The 10,527-nt window shown below is 38.5% G+C and overlaps 1 protein-coding gene across 6 annotated transcripts in view; it reads left to right on the forward strand.

Annotated features, from left to right (window-relative positions):
- LOC119495812 (muscular LMNA-interacting protein) overlaps positions 1-9,365 on the forward strand; it is a 31,566-nt gene extending 22,201 nt beyond the window's left edge. For all 6 annotated transcript variants that reach the window (XM_037782628.1, XM_037782629.1, XM_037782630.1 and 3 more), the window contains 6 exons: positions 20-103; positions 203-262; positions 1,607-1,654; positions 2,477-2,539; positions 2,667-2,795; positions 9,129-9,365. In XM_037782628.1, coding sequence (XP_037638556.1) covers positions 20-103; positions 203-262; positions 1,607-1,654; positions 2,477-2,539; positions 2,667-2,795; positions 9,129-9,350 — 606 coding nt within the window. In that variant the 3' untranslated portion in view covers positions 9,351-9,365. The remainder of the gene's footprint in view (positions 1-19; positions 104-202; positions 263-1,606; positions 1,655-2,476; positions 2,540-2,666; positions 2,796-9,128) is intronic.
- Positions 9,366-10,527: the final 1,162 nt, after the last annotated feature.

Consider the following 10,527-nt stretch of genomic DNA (forward strand, 5'->3'; position numbering starts at 1 on the left):
CGTCAATCATTTTCTATAGATGCGCTCACCCGCTGAGCTCCGGCAGCAGTCAGAGGAACTTTATGCAGTAATTGATGAGATATTGGCAGATTCCATTCCAGCAGTGAGTTCAGTTGATTATAATATATGCAATTAAACATGTGCAAATGTTGATTTGTAATATTAAAAGTGATTTAATGGGTATATTTTTGCACCCTTTAAGAGCAAAACATCCGGGTCACAGCAGACCTCCAGGTCATCGACTCCCAACGCTGGTCCGCAGGTAAAGTGTGTTTCTATAACAGCGTGTGACAAGAATGGCAAGCTCATAAACTCTTTATTTTCCTTTAAAGAAATTGTTTGAAATTTTGCAAAATACGCTCATTCAGTGATTACTAGATGAGAATCCTGAAGACACTTGGTATCTTTTGAATTTGGATGTACAGTGTAGTTTCAGGGCTGCAACTAACAGTTATTTTCATAGTCGATTAATCTGTCGATTATTTTCACGATTAATCAATGAGTTGTTTGGTCTATAAAATGTCAGAAAATGGTGAAAAATATCGATCAGTGTTTCCCAAAGCCCAAGATGACGTCCTCAAATGTCTTGTTTTGTCCACAACTCATAGATTTTCAGATTACTGTCGTAGAGGAGTAAAGAAACCAGAAAATAATCACATTTAAGAAGCTGGAATCAGAGAAATTTGCCTTTTTTTTCTCAAACCGATGAATCCATTATCAACATATTTGGTGATTAATTTAATAGTTGATAACTAATCAATTAATCGTTGCAGCTCTATGTTGTTCAAAATAAAGGTTTAATGTTGTCAAACAAAGAGAAATGCTCTAAAATGGTCCTAAATTGATATTAGAATACTTCCTTCTTTATGAATTAAGCAGTACCCGAGTTGAAGCAGTGCACCCCGAAAGTTCCTGTACTTTCAGAAAGTACAACCCCCCCGACAAGGGCCTTATTTGGGGGGTAAAAATACCCAGAACTTAATTTAGACCCTGGTTCCTGCGGTCGAAATGCAATGAGTTCCTCAGAAGGTTCCTATTTCCAGGGGAAAGTTCATGTGGTCGAAAAGGGGCTTAATACGGACGCATTTATAGTGGTTGGACTTGCCTTCTAATGGCTACCGATGTAAAAATGTCCTTTCACACCAGAACTATGACACAAAGTGTAGACGAAGTCGCGTCATTTCATGCTAATATAGTGTATAATTTTGTACCTTCAGTAAATAACGAATGAACTGTTTGTTGACGAACAGTTTCTTGTTGCAACTAGATAGTTGTTTATGCACAACATAATGTGAAACAACGTCACAAGCTTGTAGTTTTAACATCTCTCAACAACAGCATGCAGAAAGTTAACAGCAAAAATAAAATTGTAAATAATAGTGTAAATCATTAAAGTAAAAGAAAATAGAAATTAGGAAAAACAACACTGCAGTAACCTTGGGGCCTCTGTAACCTGGAAGTGAGATGAAATGAATTCTGACTGCATCATCACCAGCATAAGATATGAAATTCATTATTTATTCATTCATTCAGGGAGAACGCTCCTCCTGGTTTCCAGAAATCCTTTTCACATGAATATTTTTCTTTCTTTCTTTTTTACTTTCAGCACAACAACTCATCATTTACAAAATCCTTGGGACGTGAAACCAAATATGTGAGTATGAGTCAGGTAGTCTGTTGAATTAAAGGCAGATGTTTTTCTCTGGATTTCACTCCCATAGGACCAAAATGACAAAATGCTTCAAAAATCTGTACACAGATATAATGTAATTTCATGATGATGGCAAATATATATTTCTCTCACTTTTCATACACAAATTTATTCGGCTAGTATCACACTAATTCACAGAACTGAGATGAAGCTTGATAATTTCATACTTTTGCTTGTCTCAACATAAAACCTTCAGTACTTCAAGTGCTTTCTTTTACTAGTGCAGCTCCCGTTCAAAACAGGCCTGTTCGTAACGGGCCGAGTGCTTGGCCTGTGGTGTTGCTGCTTGCAGATTTCTCAAGAACCGCTCATCCGAACAACTTCACACTCGACACTGTGCTTCCTTGGGTCCTGACTGAGCAATACACCTGCCATGACGTAGTTGGATCCTCTAGCTATTCAAGAGTATATGCATCATTTGGGGGCAAAAGCTCACACGAACATGGACGGAGGGCTAGCTGTACCCAGCGTTCCGTTCAGCAGTGTAACAGTTAATAGTGGTCCCCTGCTCAATACACTACACAGTGTGTACATAACGCACTACTAATGAATATGTCCCGTAGATCTCAAGAGCTCACACTTGAGACTGCACGTCCTTGGGTCCTCAGCAATACACCTGCCGAGTGTGAAGTCTGATGAATGGCTGTTGAGACAATCGAAGGACAGACATACATACATACAGACAGAGACTCCTTCCACTTTAGTTGGATTTCAGTTTTGTGAGAGACACAATTGTTATGTTTTCCTTCTACATTGTTTATTCAGGCATCTGTATGCAGCCTGCATCCATCTACCACTGTGGAAAGAAAGCTCATGAGTCCTAAAAAGGTACATATTCAATTATCCTTTAATCAAGTTTAGACTACTGTTGCCACTGCGGTTAACTCTGATGATGTAAAGTGTTTTGGAAATGAATTCCACCCTCTGCTGACAAACTCTGAATCCTTCCTTCCAGACGAAGCCCGGGGTCATTCGCCCGATGACAGCCATTCCACGACTGACAGTCGAGGAGGACGAAGAATTTCATCGAAACCCTTTCAGGCCGTTTGTCGTCAAGCAGACCTCGACTCACAACAACAACACGGTAGGCCCCCTGGTGGTATTAGCTCGTATTCATCTGTGCATGTTTTCAAACCCATGTAGTGATACATAGTAGATTTATTTTTTTATTTAAGTGATAGCACCCACACTCCTCCTGGGCTTAAAATGTGGCTGTTAAAAGAGAAGTGTCTCTTGAATGTCATGATAGTTACAACTCGACTCCAACTTTGACAAGTTTTGACAGCAGTTCCAAATGCCGAAAGAAACTTCTCAAACTATACTTCTCTGCTGTCCAGCCATATGCCTGCTATGTTCCAAAGATGTCTAGGTTTTTGCCAAAGAACGTCTAAATATTGTACATTCGGTCACATGATGATGCCGAGCAAGTTCCATCTGCTGAAGAAGTTAAACTGTGAACTGTGAAAAGCTAGTAAGTGAACCTTGAGTTTAGAATATTTGATCACAGGTGAGTTTTAGTTATATATTGCCAGTTACCTCTCTGTTGAAACAGACCTAATCATGAGTTCATGTGACCACAAACATACCTAAAAAATGGATATTAAATTGAACACACCTTTCCGTCTGTGGTTATCAGTGGAGAGCTCTTTGTCTCTTCCTTCTCCGTTATATTCGTATATCAGAACTCCCCGTCAGGTATTATTGCTTCATGTTTCAGTACGAAGGCCCTTAATGATGGAAGGTTGAAAGTTTGACTTAAAGCCACATTTAAACAGGAACTCAACGCCTCCTAATTTACTGAGGACTGCAAAGGGAATATTGCAAATGCAATATTCTAAAATATCAGGTAATAAAATCCTTAAAATGTGTGATCTAAATGAAAGGAAATGTATTAGTTTTATAGGTAATTTTCAGAAAGGAAGAGAAAGAAACCTTCCATCAGTCCCAAATTGGTGTTTTTAATACAATATTTTGAATGTAACAACATTTTTAATAACTAACTATACATCCATTTTCACAATATATCTTCGTCATTTGAGTTAAGTTTTTAATTCAACTGCAACATCTATATAATTTGGTAAGCTTTAATTAAATATCTCTTATCTATTTATGAACATCCAGTCTTACTTGTATTAATTTCAGCTTTATTAAATAATAATATAAATAATAATTCAAATTCCAAAGCCCCTATATGTAGGATGTTGGAGTGTTTATAACATCTTTATAATTATTCTGATGGCATACATTTTTATTTGTCCCGGAGTCAGATCCAGTTTGAGTCCAATGTCTGAAATGAAAAAAATCCTACACATAGTTGCTTTAACACAGGGGTTCAAAGTTTTTACAAAGTTTGAACCCAACCCATGATAAATTATGGATTTGGCAGTACACGTAAGTGCAAACCAAGTATATTGTTCAGTGTCTCTGTTGAGATTACAAGTACAGTATGTATAGCAAATTAAGCCCGCAATAAAATGATTAAAGTGATGTTGGTAAAATGCAGACTGCCTCCATCCATCTATTTAACTGAAGTCACCTCATCTACTGAAGGACAAAATCAACAAGGATGCTTAGCTTAAATGTGAAGTTTCACTCTAACTAAAAGAAATTGAAAGCCTTCTATACCGCGGCTTACAGCGGTTCTGTGTAGCTGTGTTGTCTCTTCTCCTCACATCGCCCGTCTCGTCAGCCAGCCTCGTCAAATCCTTTGAGAGGACGAGTCCTTTTTCTTCACAAGCTGTCGAGGTCCTGGCATTTTTCCAAACTTCTTCTTGTTAAACCACTTTAACTGGAGAGCTCTTCAAAGCGGCTTCCGCTCAGCTTTCCATCTGGCTGGAAGACCTTGAAACAGTGTCGAGTACAAAGTTTTTGACAAAACATATAATTTTTTTAAAGCCTTCAATAAAAACAACAACAACATGAAAACAGTTTGATTCCTCAGGTATAGTACTTTTCACCCTGCCTCAGACGATCTCTGTAACTGCTCCAATTTTCCTGCTGGTGAAGGGAAACAGCTTTGTTCATTTGTTGAATATATGACATTAAATGTCATGGTCAGCTAGATTCCAGACAGATATTCAAAGAACTGATGAGACCGTGAGCACTTAGAACTTGTCAGAGAGTGCACGCTTTCAACGAATCCTCCATAGAGGTTTTTAACACGTCAATGCTTTTGACATGTTTGACGCTAAATACACAGTTTTCCCTCTGAAAGGCAGCCATTCAACCCCAGAGAGACGAACAATAGCAGCGTTTCTGATGCAGAGACCATTGGTAGCTTGTTTCCAAGGCTATCTTAGTGTAATATTTTGCTTTGTAAATAGTTTGTTGTGATGTGGAGCACAATACTAAGCAGTGTGTTGGGAACCATGAGCTCTTAGCATTGATATTGTGTGACGCAATCTGCTTCTCACCTTGGCACAGTCGACTGAGCGTGGTTTATCCTGCTGTTGTCATTATCCAGTGTGATAATCGTTAATATATTTCCGCTCGATGTCAACAAACACTTATGCTTAAAGTTTGCAGTGAGGATAAATGAAACTTCAAAATCTGCGTACACTTGTTGCAGACATGCATATACATTTATTAAGTTTGGGTGAGGGATTGTGATCAGTAAAGGCATAGTCACCTTCTGGGAAATACGCTTTAGTCACTGACTTAGTCACAAGATTGATATCACTCATGTTTGTACAGTGAATATGAGGCTACAGCCAGCAGCCGGTTAGCTTAGCTGAGCATAAAGACTTGAAATGGGGGGAAACCGCTAGCCTCGATCTGTCCAACGGTAACAAAATCCGCCTACCAGCACCTCTAAAGCTCACCAATTAACACATTTAATCTCGTTAGTTTAGTCAGTACAAGAAGTGAAGTGTAAAATTGACACATTGATAATGACATAGAGGTTTCCAGGCAGCCAGTGGAGACTCCTGGACTGCGCCCAGTCTAGAAATAGTCCAGCACATAACGCCCTGTAAAACCACAACGTGTTGTTTCAAGAATCAAACAAATGAGATATGAATTTTAATGTGATTTTTCGCATCTTTCAAAAAAAATATTCTGATGGTATAAGTTTGTGTTTGTGCAAATATTTTTGAATTTACTTTGACTGCAATTTGCTGGATTTCTACCTTTTTTTAGGGCGTTTTCATGTTAGGTACAATCAGTTCGTACCGTGCACGATTACGATTGCCTCCCCTCTCTCCACTCCCCCGCCGCTCAGCTTTCACATTAGTAAAGTTGATCCTTACCCGAGTACACTTGCTTCATCACCCAGGTGTATTTGTTTATGTTGAGATCAGCTGTTCTAATGGCGGAGCATCGTAAAACACTTCATTCAAACTTCACAGAAGTAAAATAAAGCTCACCAAAACCATCGTTGTTAGTCTTTCCAACGATCACCAACTCTGGTTTGGTTGAAATAAAGTCTCTGCCTTCCTGCTTTATCATCCACTGCCGCGCAGTTCGGAGGATGAGACTGCTGCATGCTGCACGCATATGTAGATTTCGGAGGAGACCGTTTTAAAAAAACAAAAACTTGCCCTTTCAAAACTACTCACTGACCCGAGTACACATGAACCATACTCAAGACCACCTTTCCAAGTGGACTTGAGTACGGATCGATGAAGCGTGCCTGAGTACGCTACAGAGCGTTCACACTAATCAATGTTGTCAATGACGTGAGTGCTTCAAAAACCGTCCTTTACTCCAGTCTTTTGTACACCTCTGCATGCAGTATTCTGTCTAATCACTAACTGGCTGATACGTGTTCTTATTCTTGTCATGGCCATAAAGTAATTTCCTCTCTTTAGACTCTGGAATTGTTTAATCACGGCAGCTGAAACGCAGAGTTATTTGAAATAACCCGGTAGTAAAATGTATTTTATTTCACCACTGGGCATATTTTCTAATCTTTGGTAGAATCAATTTGTGTAGCAAAAATGAGCATCATGAGGTTGGGGGGGTTCTTTTGAGCACAAATTGATCGGTGATTAAGATAAATAACCAAGACAAATAGCTCATCAACATGTGTTTGTGTCTGAATTTGAGAAATGTCAGTGGATGTTTACAATCACAACCTGGTTTTTAGCAAGTCATTGATTGTGCAGTCTGCATAATGTGACAGCCCACACACTCTCTGCTGTTCATTCAGGCCTCTTGCTGTCGTCACTGGTTACGCTGATTTCTCTCTGTGCCTGCCTCTTTCCTGTTCTGCTTTCTTTCTTAATCTTCATGCTGCCAGCATCTCAATCCTCAATTTTGCTCCACAGTGTATGTATATTTCATATCTGTCATATGTATTTTCTGCGTTTAGTTTGTCCTGTGGAGCTGCTTTATCACACTCTCTGGTTTTGATTTAACTTGGGCGCACCTTAAGTGCAAAATACAAGAAAGATGATTTAACATAAATATTTCTGCTTGATTTTTGTTTTGCAATTTTCTGAACCCGTCACAACTCAACATTCACATTATTATATTTTAGTCACAAACAACGGTGAATTAGAGCCACAGCTTTAGATCACCATAATCACAAGTGGCAGATTTAAAGTACAAAAGAAGTAATATAATATTCCTGTGTAGTGTATCTCGTGAGAATGTGTTTCAATTATAGAGAGGTAAATAGTCATATTTGACAAGAAGAGCTGTTGAAAGCAGGGAAGGAAAGGAGATATGATCAGTCAATTAATTTGAGAAAGAAATGGAAAAACAAAAGCTCCTACAGAGATAACACTCATTTTAATTAGGAAAAGAAATACCTGAAAGGAACTCTGCAGCTTATTACACCTTTTTTTTCTGTTTCTTTCTTTTGACTTTGTAAGCAGCACTTGGTTTGCTGTATATTTCCATTGTTGGTCACAGGTCACCTGTCTTTGGTCATTTGACGGACTGACTGAATTTTGGCATAACTTTAGTTTGTTTACAATACAACTCAACAGGGCACCTTTTAATTTAGGACTAAAGTTTGCACTTCCCGCTCAGTCCAGAAAGGCTAACATTAAAGAACTAAATGGTGAGTTTGAACACAGATGTGTCAAAGGGTGCTGCTGGCTCTACCTGCCTTGGCAGTGGAAAAGAGAACCGTCGTGTTGAACCTCAAAACAAAACAAACACTGAGAACCATTGCACTGTGTTTGATCATGGTGATTGTATTTGACACCAGTATCCTGATCCTCCTTTATGCTGCAGTTGGCTTGTTTCTCTTAGTGCTAATTGCACTAGTTGCATCTCATAATAAACAGTAAAGACAAAGTTTCTACTTAAAAAAACGGTTTCTTTGCTGCCCCAACACTGTGTGTAACTGCATCACTTCCACATTTGTACAAATCTTGTCTTTGGCTTAAATCGTGTCCATAAGGAAATGCCTCACCAATATCTTTATCAGCTTTACTGGACAGTCCAAATATTCTACTGCCACTTACTGTGGCTGTGAGATGACAATATTCGTTTAAGTTTATGCGATATTTAAAATATTTTTCCAACTTTACCTTGCCATCAGGCAGCCCTTTCCAACGGGAACTGAAGCCATTATATCCCCGTCTTCAAAGCCACCAGATTCCATTCACAAAACCAGTAATTTTACCTCGCAGCACACAGGAGTTGCCGGTCTACCGCTGCATCGATCGGTTAGTTTGTTTGCGTTATTTTGTGACTTTCAGATCCGAACTAAAGTGGCGTCCACAGCATTACATTGCTTCGACATCTAAGTTACTGTATGTAATACACTGACCATAAGGATGTATATATGCTGTACATGTAGCAGCGTCATCATGCAGAAACTACGTCAGGTCACGTGGGGAAAAAGTTTTTAGAAGGGCTTGGGGAAAATAGCATTTTGACCCTAAAATATACATACTTTGACCAAAATATGAATGTTCAGATTTCAATATATAAAGAACACTACTGGGAAGCTAGAATGATATAAAAACCTAAAAAAAAACAACCCAACAATAATAATCCTTTTAGAATGTGAGCCTCATTAGCATAACATGAGACTGACTGGTATGAACCTCCACGGTCTGCAGAAATTAGTATTTTGGACCTGGATGGATGGACATTCACCCCATTTGCCATTAAAGACCAGAGTTCTCGTCCGTTACCATTCAGCCAATGTGACAACACATGGGTGTGGAGCATCAAATTACGTTGATAAGCTGTAAAGGCCTACCAAAATTGAACTAATAATGGAGCAAACATAGAGCAGGTGATTGAAGTCACCATGCAATCCAAAAAGATAATTGTCAATTATAATAAAATACAAAATGAATATTCATTCCCACAGGGGGAACTAATTTCAACTAATTTCACTTTGGGTTGAAAGCAATAGAAACTGTTTGGAAATTGCTGCCGCTGTTTTTTTTTTCCCTCTCTGGTCTCTCCTACTATAAAGGCATAAAAAACATTTTGTCCGTTTTTGTTTCAGGTGGAAAGTCTGAGTCCTGAAGAGGCAGGGAAATATTTTTACACAAGTTCAAAAGGCCAAACGTTGAGAGACGAGAGGAAGCCTGAAAGAAGAGGTCCGATCTCAGTGTGTGATCTGCAGATTACAGAGCCTGACGACCAGACGAGTCCCTCTGGGAAAGATGCCTCAAGATCTTTCAGACGCACTGAGGGGCGGATGGCAGCGTTTGAGACTCATATTTAAAGCATTAATACCAAAGCATTTACCCTAAAGTCCTTTATTTTTTAATGAACAATTATCTGCTAAAACACAATCAGTATTACAGACCATTGAAGAGAGATGACAAGTTAATTGCGCCTTACCTGAATTAAGCCTTAGAGAGATGATAAAAATGAATGGAAACTGGCCATTCTCCCCGGTTACTGTTGCTACAGCACGTATGCAGTTTAAATTGGTAAGTGGTGGCAGATTTACCACGCAAAATTCTTTGTAATTTTCGAAACAATGGGTTTCAGACAGAGGTAGATAGGGCCGCAAATAACAATTATTTTCATTGTTGATTAATCTGTAGATTATTTTCTGGATTAATTGATTAGTTGTTTGGTCTATAAAATGGTGAAAAATGTCGATCAATGTTTCCAAAAGCCCAAAATGACGTCCTCAAATGTCTTATTTTGTCCACAACTTAAAGATATTTAGTTTACTGTCATAGAGGAGTAAAGAAACCAGAGAATATTCATATTTAAGATGCTGGAATCAGAGAATTTTGACTTTTTTTAATATCTCCACGCCGGCAAAAGCTGTGGCCGGATGAAATTACTCAAACTAATTAATTGATTATCAAAATAGTTTGCGATTAATCGCTGCAGCTCTAGAAGTACACACCGCTTCGGTATGTCTAGGAATCCAATGCTTGACAGACCTGCTGTGCCGAGTTACTGTTTCTAAGCTATGACTGCACAGTTGTTAAGCTAAAGGAGAAAGTGTGATGTGGCCCTGATTTTCAAAGCCGGTAAAATCAATTATGAATTGGGTAAGAAAAATGTAAAAAACTATGGCCTTTAATGTGTCTCACAGTCTGTTGAATTCACAGTCAACATAGTAACGGCCATTGTATAACATAAAAGTCATGCAAATGATGTAACTTGTTCACCTCTAAAGAAAATACTGTCATAGTATTGTTAAATGATTTGAGGAAAAGCTGTATTGTGTAATAAAGGACATCCCCATCTTCCATTATGCTCTGAGTTTTATGTCCTTCTGTTGTTATATTTATAATTTCCTTATCAATAAAGAAAATCACAAGCTAATGACATGAAAGCTTGTAAAGGGTTTATTCATGAGTAGGACGGTCGTTCATGTTCTTATTTGCTCAGCAGGAATGCTACAAAGCAAGGCAATTTTATATTTATAGCACATT

This window comes from Sebastes umbrosus, chromosome 10 (assembly GCF_015220745.1).
Source record: "Sebastes umbrosus isolate fSebUmb1 chromosome 10, fSebUmb1.pri, whole genome shotgun sequence".
Lineage (NCBI taxonomy): Eukaryota > Metazoa > Chordata > Actinopteri > Perciformes > Sebastidae > Sebastes > Sebastes umbrosus.